Source organism: Mobula birostris, chromosome 11, assembly GCF_030028105.1.
Source record: "Mobula birostris isolate sMobBir1 chromosome 11, sMobBir1.hap1, whole genome shotgun sequence".
In the NCBI taxonomy this organism is placed as follows: domain Eukaryota; kingdom Metazoa; phylum Chordata; class Chondrichthyes; order Myliobatiformes; family Myliobatidae; genus Mobula; species Mobula birostris.
In genome coordinates this window covers 91,254,806-91,275,019 of record NC_092380.1, presented here as the reverse complement: position 1 = coordinate 91,275,019, position 20,214 = coordinate 91,254,806, and the positions used below count along the sequence as shown (strand labels likewise).

Sequence of the window (20,214 nt, the reverse complement as noted above, 5' to 3'; positions counted from 1 at the left end):
GTGAAATCAGCGCGCACAGTTTCAGGTTAATTGTAAGAAATGCCTATGGGGGTGGTGGTGGGCATGGGGGTGAGGGAGCAAAGAGCAGCAGCCGGGGTGTCAGTCAAGTCGCTGGCCCCGCCCCACGACTCGCGGCGTATCCAATAACGACGGGAGAGGGGCTCGGCCGTTGGATCGTCGTCTCCTCGGCGGGGTCGCACGTCAGCTGTTTACCGAGCGGCGGCGGTGCGGAGCTCAGCTTTCCGGAGCGAGTGGTTGGTGTTAGTGGCGGTTGCTGGCTCGCAGGGTAGGACCAGAATATAGACGGGGGGGATTTAATTAGCCTCCGTCCATCGTTCAGTGTGCCTTTTGAAGAGAGAGAGAAGAAGAAGAAGAATATTTTCCTTTCATCCCATGTGCCCGTGGTGTGCTCGGTGCCAGCGGCCGGTGCCGGGACGACGCTGCCCGGCTCCCCGGCTCCTCCTCCGGCCGCTGCTTCTGCTGCTGATCTGGCTGGGATCGAGCGGCAGACGCGCCGAGAATGTGGCTGCTCCGTGCCCGGCCGTGTGCCTCTGTGAAGGCGACAGCGATTCTCCGCGAAGAGTCGACTGCTCCGGTCGAGCGCTCACCACCGTCCCGCAAGGCCTCGGCATCTACACCTTCTTTTTGTAAGTAGAGTTGAGCCACAAATCCAAGGTGTTGCAGTCTCTTGCATCAAAGGTGTGATACCATGCCGTGCAGTGGTGCTGTCACTGGGTGTGTTTAGATTTAAATCAGAAAACCTTGGCTTATCTTAACGCAGTATGAATGAGGGAAAATTAGTCTTTATTTGTTGCAATACCCGTAATTGAGATTGCAGTAAATATTAATCGTGAAGTATCCTGAAAGCTATCTATAGGAACCAAAGTATGAACCTTTGTGGCTCTACTTGTCACGTAGGATTATAGCAAGAAATTTCCAACTTGAAATAGTTGAGGACAAAAGCTAATTGTTTGTTGGAACTTCATTACCCCCCCCCCCCCCCATATGGTACATAATTATAATGTGTTTTGAAAATACTTGTAGCAGTAATAGGAAGTATTTTTGGTAAATGTCATTTTTCATTACCTGGTTTAATAGGTGTGTGTCAGATTTCGTATTTAATTAAACTATCCATATTCACTTAACAATTTTGTTTTACATTACAAATCACTATTAACAGGCCCAGTGTCTTGGACATTTGTTGAAATGTATCCTGTATAGGCTCTGATGTAAACTTTTTTTTTGTTTTTAAGGTTTTGCTTTGCGCAGTTGTTCTTTTATTATTAAAACAATGTCGTTCCTTCTGACTAGTAATCCGTTTTCAAGTAAGAATCTTAAATTGAAGAATTTACATGTTCCAGAGCATCAGTTGTGTTAAATGTTTTGGCTTTAGCACTGAGCGATTCTTAAAGACCACACAAATTTTAACCTCCTGAATGACGCTGCTGATTTTGTCAAAGTTAGTCGTTTGATGTCAGTAGGAAATGGATTTGGCAGGAAAACAGTTAAATAGTTATTAAAGTTGTGAAGCTTTTTAGAAATAGGTAAATTTTGTAAAATCTGTGGACTTGTTGCAATAAGAATTTCAGCAGTGGTTAAATGCTGGTAAGCTCTGTGTTTTATCTGCACATGTGAGGCTCCCCTTTCAGAACCCCTCACCTCTAAAGACAACCATGTAAATGGGCAATTTAATTCTGGTTGCCAGGCCACTTTGCTGCAAAGTGTTGCTTTGCTTGTCGCAATATATATATATTGAACATGAATAATTATGTTAAATAATTGAACAAGTAGTACAGCACCATTACATATTGTGAATTTTTTCCTCCCTGGAATTGTTCAAGTGTAATAGCCCTCCACTTTTTTTAGTTCCCTAATTTCAAGTAAGGAAGTCAAGCAGTTCTGCTTATTACCTACTAGCATGTTTTGTTTTGAACGGAGATCAATTCCAGAATGAGTTTGTTGTTCAAATGTTTTCTAGTTTCACCTTTTTGTGTTTCAATTCTTGCCAGATCAGAAAGTCTGGGCGGGAGGGAAATGGTATCAGAGTCTACAACTTGAATTTGCAATGCAAGAATTCCAAATAATGGCCTCTGCTGCATTGGGTTAACTTCTCTACAAAGAAATGTACTGTCCTTTTTAAAAAAAAAAAAATAATTATATCTATCTATATATAATATATATCTTGCTAAATTCATTTGTTAATACCCAGATGTCAAAAACCTTAATGATTTTATTTTTAACACATCTTTTGAAGATGTTTTTAGTATAGACAATGTTTTCTTTATATAAACAACAATTGTAAATATTACTTCCTACATTTATCAACTTGCTGCACTTGAAAGAAAATTGTTTCCTATAGCTGTTAAAAGTGTCCTGATTTGGTTATTTGTGATACTTCGAAAGACACATGAATGTCACGGTCTGTTAATCTTGACTATGTTTTGTGTACAAAGATTTTTAAAAAGCATGAGCAGTTGAAAATTACTTGTGCATTACTGATAATCAGCAGGGTAGAGTAACTTAATCGAGTGCTTATTTTGACAGAATCCATGTTTGCCCTTGCACAGTTAAATGGTCTATTAATGTTACAGTAAAATTCTAAAATAGATTTTTACACAACACATTTCATTGAGAATGTCAGAGTAATAACTTGTTCATCACAATTTTCCATTCGTATAGTTTTTGGATACTTATTTAGAAAATGGTATCCTGTGTGCTTTTTTTTAATGGAAAATTCAATTCTGAAGAATGCAAAATATATTTATACCCTAGAAAAGGAATATAGTGGAAAATAATTCTAAAATTATGATGCCTTCCAATTCAAGTGTTTTTTTAGTTTTGTCCATACAATTCCTAGGTCTTTCAATGGACCTTAATAGTATTGAGGAGCATGCTTTCTATTGTGCTTCTTTATGGAAGGAGTAACAAAATACTCTTGAGGCAACAACTTGGCTTCAATTTCCACTGCTGTCCGCAAGGTGTATGTGCATTCTCCCTGTGACTGTGTGGGTTTCCTCCGGCTGCTGTGGTTTCCTCCTACATTTGAAAGACCTACGGGTTAGTAGGTTAATTGGGCTCATGGCCAGAATGATGTCCTTAAAAACAAGACGTGTGATAAATATTTAACAGCAGAAAGTAAATTATGCTAGAAAAGGCTGCTAATGATGCACTATAATCGTCAGTCAATCAGACTGCAGGATTCATAAAACCACTAATTATTTTGAGGCCACCTTTTCCAGAATAACTGTCTGAAGCCTTGTATAATTCAAGGATTATTACTGTTTGCTGTAATTAATGGTCACTGATGTGCTTCATTTACATCACATGCTGCAAATTGGAATATTTTAAAATGTAGTTAGTCCTTCATGTACTATTATTTTAGTTATTCCTTTGATTAGAATACCTTTTTTTATGATCATGGTTTTGAAGAGAGGAAATGCCTCAGCTCTCAAAAAGTAGAACCATTTGTGCAGTAACATCATCAACATTCATAAATTGGATTCAGTGGCAAACCCATATTTTAGACTTTTCTAGCCACATTGCAATAAAGTATTGATTTCAAACAAAAGTTCATGGCTTTTGTTGTAGGTTCATAATTCCAAACATCCTTGCCAAAGTAGCCAACAAGCTAATGAACTTTCTTGCATTTGGTGAATGCAGCAGGCCAGGCAGCATCTGTAGGAAGAGGCGCAGTCGACGTTTCAGGCCGAGACCCTTCGTCAGGACTAACTGAAGGAAGAGTGAGTAAGGGATTTGAAAGTTGGAGGGGCAGGGGGAGATCCAAAATGATAGGAGAAGACAGGAGGGGGAGGGATAGAGCCAAGAGCTGGACAGGTGATAGGCAAAAGGGGATACGAGAGGATCGTGGGACAGGAGGTCCGGGAAGAAAGACAAGGAGGTGGGGGGGGGGCCAGAGGATGGGCAAGAGGTATATTCAGAGGGAGAAAAAGGAGAGTGAGAGAAAGAATGTGTGCATAAAAATAAGTAACAGATGGGGTACGAGGGGGAGGTGGGGCCTTAGCGGAAGTTAGAGAAGTCGATGTTCATGCCATCAGGTTGGAGGCTACCCAGACGGAATATTTGAACATCGACTTCTCTAACTTCCGCTAAGGCCCCACCTCCCCCTCGTACCCCATCTGTTACTTATTTTTATGCACGCATTCTTTCTCTCACTCTCCTTTTTCTCCCTCTGAATATACCTCTTGCCCATCCTCTGGCCCCCCCCCCACCTCCTTGTCTTTCTTCCCGGACCTCCTGTCCCACGATCCTCTCGTATCCCCTTTTGCCTATCACCTGTCCAGCTCTTGGCTCTATCCCTCCCCCTCCTGTCTTCTCCTATCATTTTGGATCTCCCCCTGCCCCTCCAACTTTCAAATCCCTTACTCACTCTTCCTTCAGTTAGTCCTGACGAAGGGTCTCGGCCTGAAACGTCGACTGCGCCTCTTCCTACAGATGCTGCCTGGCCTGCTGCGTTCACCAGCAACTTTGATGTGTGTTGCTTGAATTTCCAGCATCTGCAAAATTCCTGTTGTTTCTTGTATTTGTACTATTTGACAAAAGAAATTGGGGGGGGGGGGCGGGGTTGAAATCTGTAGATTTTCTAGCTTTGTTCCAGGGTAGAATCTTCAATAATTCTTACGATAAGAATGCTGATGTGTTTTTTTAAAAACTGGAGCTATGCATAAAACTGCCTTAATAAAAATATTTTCTGGCTAACGCATTTCCACGATCTATTGTAAAACAAAAGAAAGAAAACTTAGGTATTGCATTAATCTTTTAAAATTAGTTACTACAATTCAGTGTACTTGAGCAACCTTGCGATCCTTGTTTGAGAGCTTTCTGTGCGTAATGTTGTGCTTCCAGCTAGCCTAGCATTTATTGTCCATCCTCATCACTGTGGTGCTCTGCCACCTTAATTTGACTGTCTTGACTAAACTTGCAGAATATTTAATGGGTGAACTTGCAGACTACTTGCTGAATGGATGGTGCTGTGTGCTTGTAGTGGACTGGAGTGTAGTGTAAACGTAATGATCCATCTATATTTAGCAATTGTATTGAAATCTTGTCTGTTTTGCTAAGTGTTGAATAGTCATTGTAGCCACAAGTTAATGAAGATGAATGAAACTGTTCTATTGATTTGGATCTTTTTTTTGTATTCAATCTTCTGAAGATGCAGCTTGTTGCTGAGGTATGGTGTCACCCGGTGTTGTTCTCTGGCAATTGATTTAAGTTCTATATGTGAAATACTGTAGATGCGGGCAGGCTACTCTGGGTAGAAAAATTACATTGAAAAGAGTCTGAGCAAAACTGATGTCTACACAACTAATGTTCCCTAGATAATGAACACAGTGTAAATCCTGGCCAACTACTTCCATTCTCTCCTAACCCTGGGACATGCAAGCTCTATGTCACTGCTACTATTCTGACTATTTGTAAATTCAAAACAGATTGCTATTTTAATTGTGTAATTTGATGCATACCAGGGATGATGGATTTCAGTTATACAGTGTGGTTATGCACCCTTTCATCTCAACTATAATTACACAGCTTTAAACTGGCTAGTATTGATTAATAATTACAGTTGACAGACATTAGGGAATCCAGGACCTGAAATATAAATATTAGCTTTTTACTTTGGTATTCTGGTATTGTTATCAGGTCTAAAATGGTTAACTACCAGCAAAAGGAAAACAGTTGGATTTCTTGGTAAATTGAATATTTTCTTTTTGCAAACTAACAGCCACAGAGCAGGATTACTGAACTACTTTGGTTCTAAAATACAACAAGAGTAACATTTCAAACAATGGCCATGATATGGCAGAACAGTGAATGTTTCTAATTTTTTTATTGCATGTAGCAATTACTTGGATTTTAATTTAAAACTTCAATGTATCTTTACAACTGCCCTCAGATTATTTCATGTTTTTCAAACAAAATCCTTTTGCCAGTGGTTGGGTCTTTACTACTTAAACATCATCCCTACTGGGGCATCGGCAGCCTACAGCAGCTCCCTAGAATCTCCCTGTCCTGGGCCATTCTTTCTAGTTGTCCCCAGGTGTAGTCCATCTTCAAAAGATTCTTCCTCACCCAAGGATGAGTTTTTAGGAACTTCTGTTGCCATTTTTGTAGTTCTGTATTTTTAAGATGGGTTGCTTCTCCATGCCCATCCCTCCTCTGCCGACTGTGCTTGGGACCATTTGCTGCAGGGTTGCCAGTGGCTATAGATCTTAATTTGTATGATCTGAATAATGATAACCTGAACAATGAAATTTGGCATTCATTTCAGTTCTTTTAAAATAACTTGTTATCTACTATCACGCTGGAGCACGTGTTGGAAAAAAATTGTTGTAATTTTAAAGGTTGGCAGCTGTATTCCAGAGCTTATGGTACAATTCTCTTTGAATAAGTCGTAGTGTTTTGTTGTGGTGGTGTGTAATTTGGTTTCACAGCAGGTTAGAATTTAGTCCATTCCTCCCTCAATTATGTTATGGACGCTGCTGTGAATAAATTATCTAGTAACACAGCATATTGATATTTACAGCTTAAGCTATTTATGAGAAAGATTACCTGCGAGTTTTCAGGCTAGCATATTTTTGAATGTACATGATGTAGAAAACTGATCTGACATGTCTGAAATGCACTGGCTTAAAGGGTGACAAAATAGATTCCCTAATAACTTTCAAAAAAAAGTTTTTATAGTAGTGAACAAGGAAGATAATTGGAGCATTATGGGGGGAAAAAGGAAGGTAGTGGTGTTACTTACTCTTTTCAAAAAAAAAACTTGCTTAGAGCCAATTGGTGAAATGACCAAATCCTAAATTCTGATCTGTATGTTTTCATTATTTTAATTAGGAAGTGACATTCGTAAAACTTGATTGTAATTGCCCAATTGCATTTTTATTATTGTAGCTGTTGGGTGTCTGACATTGTTAGGATTGCTGTAGTCATTTGGGCTTGGTCTATACAGTATTAATTCATCTAAACTTGCATTTTGTAATTCTAGAACTGGATTATGTGATACAACATTTCAGCTTGTTGCTTTGATAAATTTATCTTCAGAAATATCTAAAAGTTTACAAAGAAGTTTGTCTTGTGGTAGACAAGCTGAAAGTTGCTTTACATTTATAATTATGCTTGTTAAATCACTCTGAATCCATTTTAGTAAAGCTTAACAATTTAAAATACAAATGTGATCTGTCAAATGCTTAAGGAGGAATGGCATTTTGTGACTTGGCTCATCTGATTAATCATAATATTCGCGACATTTAAATTGGGTGTGTGATATAACAAGAGGAAAGTAAGAGTTGACGCTTCTTTGAGGAAAGAGAAATTGGCAGGTAAGTCCAATTAGTCATTGGTAGATTTATTTGCTTGCTGTTCATTGGAACCCTGCAAGTGGATTGCCTTCTGCCTGTCTTAGCCAGGAAGTGTAATACAAGAATTGAAACAGTGATGAAGAATATAGTTTAAAATCTTTTCAATTCATAATATAAAGCCAAATATTTCATATTGGCAGGACACATTTTATAACTTAACTTTTTCCCTTAATTATTTTAAAGAAATTACAAAAGCAAACTGCAGCAAAATGTTTACTGGCAAGCTTCACAGTATCCATTTTGAAATGAGTTGTTAGCTTCCACTTGGTTGCATATGAATAGTTGCACAGGCCCTTGACCTGGTCCCTCCACAGGGAAGCTGATGTGGGCTTTATGGCAGGAACCTTGCTGGTAACAAAGAAAACATATGGAATATTTCACTTTCCCTTTTTAGGTTGGTACAGCTTGGTGATTTGTGCTGCATATAACCATCAGTTTCAGAACATGGGGTCAGCTTTGACCTATCTTCCAGTGATATTTTGAAGAACCCATGCAGCTGTAAATTTGGTGTCTGAAACTGCATGTACTTGCATAAGACTTTGCATTTTAAGATGTTAAATTGAAAAGCAGCATTTAATTTTTGGTCTTTAGTATGGTTTTATGTTGAAGCAGTGTTATGTGCATGTTTTTGAGTCATTGCATTGTTTATAAATGCTTGGAAAAAGGTATTCTTAACACCTTAATCTGGAATAGTAAACACTAACAGAGTGGTTAATAATTGACAAAATTGTTCTTCATAGAAGCTTGGAGCAAGTCTGGAAGTTTCAAGGGCAGTTTTCCAGCAAGTGTTGTAGAAGGCTCTACAGAAGTTGTGGGGACGCCAAGATTTCCTGATTTCTTTTATTAAGCATTTGATTGCAGGATGTGAAATTGGTGCTGTTACTATGTTCAACAAATCCCCCTACTTTTCTTTCCAAATAAGTCATCCCATCAAGAATAAATAGTCTGAAAGCCTTGTTGAAGTTGTTACTTTGTCTGTCTGCCTTTTCCTTGTTTGCCCCTTTTTCCACCTCATTAAGTTGACTTTAAATCTCGATGTGGTTAATGACATGCAGGGTTGATTATTCTCTTTGGCTAGTGAGATATTTCCTTCCAGTAATTGAGTTCTGTGGCCTTTCACCCAGGAAACGCCTAGATGTTTAATTTGTTTTTCAGGGAGTGTTAGTCGGTAAGCAATTAAACCACACAGTGAATTAAGCTTCCTTTTTAGATAACTTGTACCTGTTTGTGTGGAGTAAGTTTAGCAGACCTCCTCTGCTAATGATTTTATTCTAAACTGTCTGTAGTGTTCTTGAAAAGCTGCCTATTTATTAAAAATACAATATTGTCTTTTTATTAGCCATCAGATTTTTTGGAAAGGGTTTGGTCTAATTACAAAATTTGGTTTGCTGTTGTTGACAGCTTGTTACTTGCACCCAATATTTACATTGAATCGTGAGAAAGCATGTTAAAATGAGAAAAGAGAAATTTCATTAAAAAGATTATGATAATATAGTATGTGTTAATATAGTATTGTACATAAATGTTAGTGTGAATGTTAATTCTGGCATGTGGTATTCATGATTATTTTAAGTCTGTTACTTAATGATTTTTAAGTGATCTATATGACCACTTGCCAGTCTTTTACTGTTCATATTTGCTATTTGTAGCAGGAAACACTGCATGATAGGAACACAAGATGCTCATTTATCAGACACAATTAAAATTTCATTTTATTTTCCCTCCTTTCCCAAGTTGAGATAATCTGCTTTTCTGCAACTCGCAATTTCCAATTGATCATGTGAATTCAGCAACCCCATACTTGTGAAAATATTTGAGTAGTATGTAGTCTTAACATTCAAACCAGTAATCTCCTGATTGATAAACTGTTGCTTGTAAAATTTAATACATTTTACTAATTGGTTTCAGCATCTGCAGTTTTTATGGTTAATGATGTACCTTTCATTATCTATTAACTTTTGGAGTCAAGGGGCAATTTGAGTTTTTCAATCCAAATCCAGTCCCAAATGAGCAATAGCTCAATGTGTAAATAAGATACAAATTACATTGATTTATGTCCAAATATAACATCTTTGCTCTAGAAAGGTAGTAAAGTAGCAGTTTGTTGCTACATATGGAAACTTGCTGGATATCTGATTTGGCAGAATGTTCCTACTTTGACCACCGTTATTTTTTTTAAGAGATAGAGCTTGGAATAGGCCCCTTTAGCCCTTCGAGCCATGCTATCCAGCAACTCCAAACAAGGGGGTTGTGAGAGGAAACCGGAGGACCTGGGGAAAACCCACGCATTCCACAAGGATGATGTACAAACTCCTAATAGAGTACACTGGAATTGAACACAGAACTCCGCCTCGAGCTTTAATAGTGTCTTGCTAACTGCTATACTATTGAGGCTATCTTGGTAGTTGAAGTAAACATTGAAGTTATCTCTGTTTTCAGCCCCTCTTTTATTGCACACCTATTATTCCACAATAGATTAACTTCCCTGAACTATTGCAAATGTTTAATATTTGCACATTTAAGGTTTCATTGGTTTTCATACAGCGCCAGTTTGACGTTAATGTGCATTAAGTATAAATAAGGATAAATTGCCTAGATGGATCAATGTGTAGAATTTCTGTAAAATTGCATGTGTAAAAACTTTTTAAAGTAAAGATATAAATGGAAATTGTCATGGGGTATGTAAAGGAGGTGATAGAATGCATCTCTATCCTTCCACATACAGAAAATAAAACTCTGCCTATCGGTAATTATTGTATGTAGTAGCTAGCAATGTTGCTGTCAGTAACAGGGAAATGCATTGAAAATTGAAATTTATTACACTAATTGGGACAGAACATTCATTTCCTGTTCCATCGACATGGGTGGGATTATTTTGCTGTCTATAGTGGGTGATAATTAGTTTACAGCCATTATAGAGAAACCAAGAATGGCAAAAAATCATGTAGGAATGAGCTTTTGCATTGTCCTACTATTAGGTAATGAGAACAACTTGAATGGTGTCTTCCTGATTTATTGCTCCATATTGCCCAGTTCAAGGCTGAGGTACATATTTACTTTGTTGCATCACGGGAAACTAGCTGTTGTGTTCATTTTTACATTTGAATGATTTTCACATACTTTTTATTGCTAATACATTGAATTGTTTATGCCAGTGTTTATTGACCATATTCTGATGAAAATTTGATGCAGTAAAAATCCTCCCTTGCCAATAAATAAACTATTGGTTTGGTGTTAGTTCTTTGCTACCCTCTTCCTGTGTAATTATAGTCCTTGAACTAGTCCTGAGGTTCTACTGCTCTGACTAATTGCAGTATATCATATTGCAAACTCCATTAGCAATGGCAAAGAATGGTTGTAAATTTTTTTTCTTTTGAATTTTGCACCAAAAATGGCTTAGATATTCTAACTGTATGGTATTTAACTGAAATTTAGTCCCAACTTGTTAGATGTCAGTAAGACATTGGGTACCATTTTTTATGTAATCAAACTTCTATTTTTGTTCTGTATGGTTTGTGAATTCTATTCTTGCAGCAGTAGTAAAACATATTTGCTAGCAACTGATATGAAAGTAGTTGATTTTTTTTTGGAAAGCCCTCAGTAAGCACCAAAAGACAAAAAAAGTATGGAAACCAACATTGTGGACCAGACCTCGAATTAAATACCAGTCTCACTAAGCCTCTTGCTGAACTTTATATGTGAGTTTTTGAAAGTCTCTTAAAGATGTTACTGTAATAGGATTTGTTACTTCTCAAAAGAGCATTACAAGTTAATGGTATAAAATGTGCAGGGGATGTCAGCTGTGTGTATAGCTGAACTTGCTAAAAGGACTCAGAAACGATAGTTGACTCAATGGAGGGAAATGTACAGAAGCCTCTCAGAAAGCCATGCACGATTAGATCTGGAGTTGGAGTAATTCCTAGACAAAAAATAAAGGTTATGTTGAGGTTGATTGTTATGTTGGCTCCTTTTGAAAAAGCCTGGGAGTTTTGTGGCCTGCATTCTCCATCTTTCTATCATGCTGCTGCGTGGAAACGGGTCTAGTGCTGCTTACCACAGAATAAACACATTTACAATAGAATGGGGCCAGATTACTCTTTGACGGATTGAAAATTACTCTTCAGAATGAATGCATTGTTAGGCATTTGTTCCTGTTTAACACCCTCCCCCAAAACCACCCCCAGTGAACCATGAATAGAAGCAATCACATTAGTCTGTCACTCAGTCTCATCATGAAGAAAAAGAAAAACGGAACAGTCAGGATTTTGCCAAAATGGTCTAGGCTCTATCAAGACAAAAGTTAGAGTTTAAATTACAGGTTTCTCTTTTATTCCATAATCTCTTTCCCCATCCTGGGCCTCTCCTGCTACCTTATTCCACCCACCTACATGAAGAATGAATCCAAGGTTTTTTCAAGATCATGAAATAGACACCTTAGTCATATATAATGTAAAATGGACTTTTTTTTACAAATTGAGCTTAACCTAATTTAATGTGTCTGTTTTGAGATTCAAACTTTCATTCTCCTTTATCTGGACAAAAATGTACAAGCATGTAATGCCCCAAAATAAAAAAAAATCCACGGGGGTGCATTGTGTAAGTCTTAATTAACGGCTTTGAAAAGCTAAACAAAAGAAGGAAGAAAATGCTACAGAGTTATTGTTATTCCACCCTGTTGGTTCTGCTAGTTGACCATCCATTGGTGCATTTTGTAAATTTAAACTGAATGACACTTTTGTTCTGGACTAACAGAGGTGAAAGAAGCCAATTATTGAATTTCTTTCAAAGGGCAGCTGCAAGCATGGGAGATTAAACTGAAGGTAAATAGAAATTTTCAACCATTTTAGGTTTAGTTGAGAATTTGAGTGAATCATTAAGATGTTTTCCTTGTAAAGCTTTGTGCATTTGGATGTTAAGGGACCACTGGAAGGCAATTTGATGTATAGAAACTAGTGAAAACTGAAGTGACTGTTAATGTCTTGATTATTATACGACTGATGAGAAAATGATTTCAGTTGAGGGTAAACAAAGAGCTGTTATATTGCTATTACTATGTCTGCTTATCATTAAGGAGTTGTTTTGGATCCTTGAGCTATTAATTTTACACTCGATTCATATGAATTTTTTCAAGAACATTAACTTGGTTCATTTGTTCTCGAAGATATTTTGTGTGAAGTTTGGGCATATTTTCTTGAAGGTTAGTCAAAAGTGGGTGCACTAAAGTAGTGAATTTCAATTGGTGTTATACTTGACCTTGTTCTTGGGTTAAGGAGAGAAGATCTTTTTTCAAACTGCAAATGGAATTTTGTGAAGAAAGAAACTACTGTGATTGCTCTCTCATAATTAAATACTGTCTTTGCAGCATTGGCTAATGTTGAAAAATAATTGATACTTAAGGTACAAGAGGACAATTTCCACCTCTGTAACAAGTTGACACCAATACTTAGAAAAGCAGAAAGTTTACAGTTGCTAAGGTAACAAATGTATAATTTTAATAGCTTTTTTTTTGGATTCTAGTGAATTTTAGTTGGCCTGGGATGAAGAGCCAGCAATTTGGGGGTGGGGTGGATGTTATTATGTTGCAGTTAAGAGTTTGAATAATTCTGAAATTTGGCTTGATTTTTTTTGTTAAAGATAATTAACCTTTTAAACATGGTTTTCAAAAATATTGTTTGGAATTGATTTTTAGGTTCTACTTCATTATGAAGTAAACGTAGCCTAGCGCACCATTGAGGACAGGCCAGAATAGAAAAGTGAAGTTTGGTATATGAGTATTGTGAGAAAGTTGGTCAAAGAGCTAATGGATTCAATCTCTGTACAATGTGCCTTTTTAGTGGTGACAGCTGACATCCTGTCTCTTAGTAGCTTCCTGACAGTTTCAGCTCTGTCTTTGGCAGTAGGATTTATTGTGGTCATTTATTCTAATAAGCATTCTTAAAATCTGACTGTTTCTATGAATTAAAATCCACAAAATTACTCTCAGGCTGTTGTAGTTTGAAATCAGATTTTGTAGTCTTGAATGATTTTTGGTTATTCTGTCATTGTAAAATATTAAACATGCACACAACTGATTAAATATAAATGATTTTGAGGAATGTTATAAGAAGTGGGCCGTACTAGGTGTTTTAGTACAGGCGAGCATCATTGAGATACAGTATTCCTATAACATTTTAGACACTTCCAAAAAAAAAAATCAGAGAATGCTGCTAAATGGCTGCTATCGATGAGGCTGATTCAGTGGTTGGGTTTTTAGTTACAGAATCCTTCATCTGATGAATAAGGAGTTGTATCTATGCAAAGTGCCTTGAGGGCTAATAAAGGAACAGAAACGCTAAACGCACATCACTTTGACTAAATGTAATAACTTGTTTAAATCCAAATTATACCCATGGGATAAAAACGTGGAAGCATAGATGCAAAAAGAAAAATCAGCAGAGGGGCAAGTTATGATGAAAACTTTGCAGATAAAAGTGTGGTTTCACCTGAGCATTTCTCAGGGTTCTGATGTGTAGTGAGGATTGGACTAGAGGGCATAGTGAAGCTATACAACATTTGACAATATTACAATAAGTAGCAGCATCTAGGAAAAGAGTAGTTGACCTTTTGGCCTGAAACGTCGACTGTACTCTTTTCCTGGATGCTGCCTGGCCTGCTGAGTTGCTCCAGCATTTTGTGTGTGTTGCTTGGATTTCCAGCATCTGCAGATTTTCTCATTTGTGATCAAATTTATTAAATTATTTTTCAAAAGGTTGATTATTTAAAAATTAACTATTTAAATGAACACATCTTAGACAATGCATATTATAATTTTTAGTAGCATTACACAACAAATGAGCTGGGGCATGTGACTCGGCTACAAAGTAAATAAAACAGTGCCGGGTCTTGACCTGAAGCATCAACCATTTCCTTTTTTTTCCCCTATGGATGCTGCCTGATTTGAGTTTCTCCAGTAGTGTGTTTTTATTACTCCTGATTCCAGCATCTGCAGTCTGTAGATGCCAGAATAAAAAGGTGTGGGGAGGGGAAGGAGGACTAGTTGGAAGGTGATAGATGAAGCTTGGTGGTAGGAAAGGTAAAGGGCTGGGAAAGAAAGGAATCTGATAGAAGAGTTGATGTACGGGAGAAATGAAAGGACGAGGTGATAGGCAGGTGAGGAAAAGTGGTAAGAGGCCAGAGTGGGGAATGGAAGAAGAGGAGGAAGGGGAAAGAAGAGAAAAAATTAATGGAGGAGAAATCAATGTTAATGACATCAGGTTGGAAGCCTGGAATGAAGTGTTCCTCCTCCACCCCTGAGAATGGCCTCTTTGTTCCATGGATTGACATGCGGCAATGGGAATGTGGGTAGGAATAAAAATAACACACATCAAAGTTGCTGGTGAACGCAGCAGGCCAGGCAGCATCTGTAGGAAGATGACTTCGTCCTGACGAAGGGTCTCGGCCTGAAACGTCAACTGCACACACTTTGATGTGTGTTGCTTGAATTTCCAGCATCTGCAGAATTCCTGTTGTTTAGGAATAAAAATAGGTGGCTACTGGGAAATTCAGCTTTTGGCAGAAGTGGAGGTCTCGCCAAAGTAGAGGAGGCTGCATCCTCCATGATACTAGATACAGTAGACAGCCCCGATAGATTTGCAGGTGAAGTGTTGCCTCATTTGGAAGGACTGTTTGGGGTACTGAATGGAGTTGAGGGAAGAGGTGAATGGGGAGGTGTAGCATTTTTGTCATGCAGGGATACGTGCCAGGTGGGAGATTAGTGGGGACAGACAAATGGACCAGGAAATCGTAGAAGGAACGAACCCTGTAGAGGGTTGGGGAGGAAAAGATGTTTGGTGATGGGATCCTGCAGAAGATACTGAAAGTTGCATTAATAATGTGTTGGATGCAGAGGCTCATGGGGCAGTGTGTAAGGATAAGAGGAACTTTATCCCTGTTAAGGCTATGGGAAGATAGAGTGAGCGCTGATGTTTGGGAAATTGAGGTGGTTGGGTGAGAGCAGTATCAATAATGGAGGAAGGGAAAACTACTTTGAAGAAGGATATCTCTGGTGTCCTGGAAAGGAAAACCTCATTCTGGTGACAGATGAACTGAGGAAAGGAAATAATATTTTTACAGGCAACATGGTAGGAAGAAGTAGAGTCAAGATAGCTGTGGGAAATGGTAGGTTTATGAAAGATGTTGGTAGACATTTTGTCTCCAGAAATGGAGACAGGGATCACAAAAGTGGTGAGAGGTATTAGAAATGGACCAAGTGAATTTTTGGGCAGGGTGGAAGTTGGAGGCAAAGTTGATGAAATTGACAAGCTCAGCATGGTTGCATGAAGTATTGACAATGAATTCGTCAAAGTAGCGCAAAAGTTAGCAGGGAAGGCTTGGAACATGAACTGTACTACAAAGCCACCGAAGAGGCATGCATGGGTGGTGCCAATGTGGGTACCCATGGCTACCCCTTGAGTTTTGGGAAAGTTATAGGAGCCGAGGGAGAAATTGTTGACAGTGAGGACCAGTTATGACAGCCAGAGGAGGGTTGTGGGAGATGGGAACTCACTGGTTCTTTTGAGAAGAAAGTGGAGAGCTTTAAGGCCTTGATAGGGTTGGAATTGTATGGGAACTGGATATCCATGGTGAAAATGAGGCAGTCAGACCCAGGAAATTTAAAGTTGTTGAAATCAAGAACATGTGTAGAGGAGCGGAGTTAACAACATTATTGAACGTGTCCGATACAAGCTGTTGGTCTAGCCCTGATTTTTTTTCTTGGGGTTTTTTTTCTCTTTTTCTTTTGGGTTTTTTTTTGTTTATATATTTTTTTCTTTTTCTTTTTTAATGTTTAATGTCATGAGTTTGGAAGTCTTTTATATCTGTTACTTAAAATTCATTTTATATATGCTGATGAACATTTTTCCAATCTCTTTGTACCAACTTTGTTATTGAGTTTATAATTTTGAAAAATTAATAAAAAGATTTAAAAAGAGATCAAGAACATGTGAAGTGTTGCAGATGTAGGTGGGAAGGGACTGAAGCAAGGATGATAGAATATAGTCTAGGTATGCTGACATGAGTTCAGCGGGGCAGGAGCAGGCAGAGACTGTGGGCCTACATGGACTCTTAGGTTTGAGGATTTTGGGTAGGATGTGGTAATGAGCAGTGCAGGGTAAGGGAACTAAGTTTGGTGGCAGTGGATGGGAGTTCTTCAGGGTTGATGAGGTTAGTGGTATCGGAGGCAATTTTCTGATGGTCCGAGTGGGGCCCTTTTCAAGGGGTAAGTAAGGGAAGACGTCCAAGTTTCTGCCTGGCCTCAGCAAGGTAGAGGTCAGTCTGCCACACTATTACAGTGCTCCCTTTGCCTGCGGGTTTGATGGTAAGGTTGGGGTTGGTGCTTAGAGTGGAGGGCAGTGCACTCAAAGAAGTAAAGCTCAGAGGATTGAGGAGTGCTGGTCAAGTTGGTTGATGTCTTGTTGGCAATTAGTGATGAAGAAATGCACTATAGACAAACCAGAGTGAGTGTTCAAGCGGAGGAGGGTTGGAGATGGGAGAAGGGGTTATCAGTGTGGGGTGGAGAATTCTTACCAAAGAATTGGGCTCAGAGTCTGAGGTGACAGAAGAGATCGACATTGTGGCAGGTGTGGAACTCAGAGGTGCAGGCAAAGGAGGACAAAGGCAATGTCCTTACTGAGGACAGAATGTTCTGTCTCAGACGGGAAGGTCAGGAGAATTATATGTTGGACACAGAGGCTGGTGGGGTGGTAGGTGAGGGCAAGAGGAACCCTATCCCTAGTGGGGTGGTGGGAGGATGGGGTGAGAGCAGATGTGCGTGAAATGAGAGAGATGTGTTTGAGGGCAGAGTTGATAGTGGAGGAAGGGAAGCCCCTTTCTTTGAAAAAGGAAGTCATCTCCTTCGTAATTCTCTGTAACTTCCGCCATCTACGGCGGGATCCCAGCACCAAGCGCATCTTTCCCTCCTCCTCCCCCCCCCCACACTTTCTGCTTTCCGCAGGGATTGCTCCCTGTGCAACTCCTTGTCCAGTCGTTCCCCCCACCCCCCCCCATCCTTTCCCACCGATCTCCCTCCTGGCACTTATCCTTGTAAGCAGAACAAGTGCTTCTCCTGCCCTTACACTTCCTCCTTCACCACCATTCAGGGCCCCAGACAGTCCTTCCAGGTGAGGCAACACTTCACCTGTGAGTCTGCTGGTGTGATATACTGTATCCGGTACTCCCGGTGTGGCCTTCTATATATTGGTGAGACCCAATGCAGGTTGGGAGACCGCTTCGCTGAACACCTATGCTCTGTCCGCCAGAGGAAGCAGGATCTCCTAGTGGCCACACATTTTAATTCCACGTCCCATTCCCATTCCGATATGTCAATCCATGGCCGCCTCTACTGTCAAGATGAAGCCACACTCAGGTTGGAGGAACAACACCTTATATTCCGTCTGGGTAGCCTCCAACCTGATGGCATGAACATTGACTTCTCCAGCTTCTGTTAATGCCCCTCGTCCCCTTCTTACCCCATCCCTTATTAATTTATTTACTATTTTTTTATTTTTTCCCCTTTTTCTCTCTCTTTTCTCTACCTCTGCTCCTCTCACGATAACTCCTTGCCTGATCGCCGTCTTCCTCTGGGCTCCCCTCCCCCTTTCTTTCTCCCTAGGCCTCCCGTCCCATGATCCTCTCCCTTCTCCAGCCTTGTACCCCTTTTGCCAATGAACTTTCTAGCTCTTAGCTCCACCCCTCCCTTTCCTGTCTTCTCCTATCATTTCGGATCTCCCCCTCCCACTTTTAAATCTCTTCCTATCTCTGTTTTCTGGTAGTCCTGACGAAGGGTCTCAATCTGAAACGTTGACTGTACTTCTTCCTCTAGATGCTGTCTGGCCTGCTGCGTTCCACCAGCATTTTGTGTGTGTTGCTTGAATTTCCAGCATCTGCAGATTTTCTCGTGTTTGCATTTTTACCATTCTAGTTTGTTAGGTTTCATTGGGATAATATTGATGATCAGATATTTGCCAAGTCAGCCGGAGCAACCAGATTAACCTTAATAATTAATGTGTGACACATGCCCTAACACCTTTTTTTTAAAATTCAGTTCTGATGTTGGGGCTTTGTCCTAGAACATGTACCCTTTTTGTATAGCTGTTAGCTAACCTGAAGTTTTCCATCACTTTCTATTTTAATTTCATATTTTCAGCACCTGCAGTTTTTTCTTTTTACTTCATAATGTTTTGAACTGGGAATAATCACTATACAATAACAGTAATTTCAAAACATAGGCAGTCTCCCATTAAAGAACTATCTATGTCCAAGCCTGCTTAGCTTAAGAGTTTGGGTGTTTGCAGGATATTGTGGTCTTTGTGATATTTTACGTGCTTATATGACAGCCTTCCTATTTTGTCATCTTGGTTCAGAATCAGGTTTATTATCACTGGCCTTAAATTTTTTTTATAGCAACAGTACAGTGCAAGGCACTTATTATAATTTATAACAGTGCTTCCTCCGTTCCTGGGAAAAATCACAATTTCTCAGCTTTTTCCCATAGTTGAAATGCTCCATTCAAGCAACATCCTGGTGAATCTTTTCTGGATCCATTTCAGTACAATCTCATCCTTTCTGCATTGTAGTGATAAGAACTGCATGTATTTTTCCAGTTGTAGCCTAACTAATGTTTTGTAAGGCAGGTTTATAATCTCTCTGCTTTTGTATTCGGTACCTAAGCTAGTGAAGACTGGTATCCTATGTACATTTTCCACATCATGTCCCTGTGCTGCCACTTCCAAAGATGTTTGGACTTGTACACCAAGGTCCCAGTGTTGTTTAAAACTCCTTGGGGCCCTACCACTCATTGGGTATGTCCTTTGTTAATAGTTCTCCCAAAGTGCATCACCTGGCACATATTAGGATGAATTTCTTTTCCTATTGCTCTCCCCATTTTACTAACTGATCAATATCTTCCCACCTCAGACTATACTCTTCACTATCAATGCCACTGATTTTCATGTTATCTGCAAACTTGCTGATAATACTTACATTTGTATTCAAATCACTAATGTATATGACTTGTTGGACCTTGTCACATGTGTTACTGAAGTTTGTGTGAGCTAGATCATCCACATTTTGTTACTCATTAAAAAAAATCAAATATTTAGATAGGATATTATAGAACCATTGAAAACCTACAACACAATACAGGCCCTTCGGCGCACAAAGCTGTGCCAAATTTGTCCTCACCTTAGAAATTACCTAGGGTTACCCATAGCTCTCTATTTTTCTAATCTCCATGTACCTGTCCAGGAGTCTCTTAAAAGACCCTATTGTATCCGACTCCACCACCATCGCCGGCAGCCCATTCCCTGCACTCACCACTCTCTGCATTTAAAAATAACACTTACCCCGACATCTCTTCTGTACCTACTTCCAAGCACCTTAAAACTGTGCCCTCTCCTGCTAGCCATTTCAGCCCTGGGGAAAAAGCCTCTGACTATCCACACAGTCAATGCCTCTCATCATCTTGTATACCTCTATCAGGTCACCTTTCATCCTCCGTCGCTCCAAGGGAAAAAGGCCGAGTTCACTCAACCTATTCTCATAAGGCATGCTCCCCAATCCAGGCAACATTCTTGTAAATTTCCTCTGCACCCTTTCTATGGTTTCCACATCCTGCCTGTAGTGAGGTGACCAGAACTGAGCACAGTACTCCAAGTGGGGTTTGGCCAGGGTCCTATATAGCTGCAACATTACCTCTTGCCTCCAAAACTCAGTCCCACGATTGATGAAGGCCAATGCGCCGTATGTTTTCTTAACCACAGATTGAACCTGCACAACAGCTTTGAATGTCCTATGGACTTGG

At 39.4% G+C, this 20,214-nt stretch overlaps 1 protein-coding gene across 1 annotated transcript in view; it reads left to right on the top strand.

The window, feature by feature from the left end:
* The first annotated feature begins 207 nt into the window (after positions 1 to 207).
* Positions 208 to 20,214, top strand: part of lgr4 (leucine-rich repeat containing G protein-coupled receptor 4) — a 161,433-nt gene continuing 141,426 nt past the window's right edge. Inside the window, exon 1 of the mRNA XM_072272704.1 lies at positions 208 to 647. Within this exon, the coding sequence (XP_072128805.1) occupies positions 394 to 647 (254 nt within the window). The 5' untranslated portion in view covers positions 208 to 393. The remainder of the gene's footprint in view (positions 648 to 20,214) is intronic.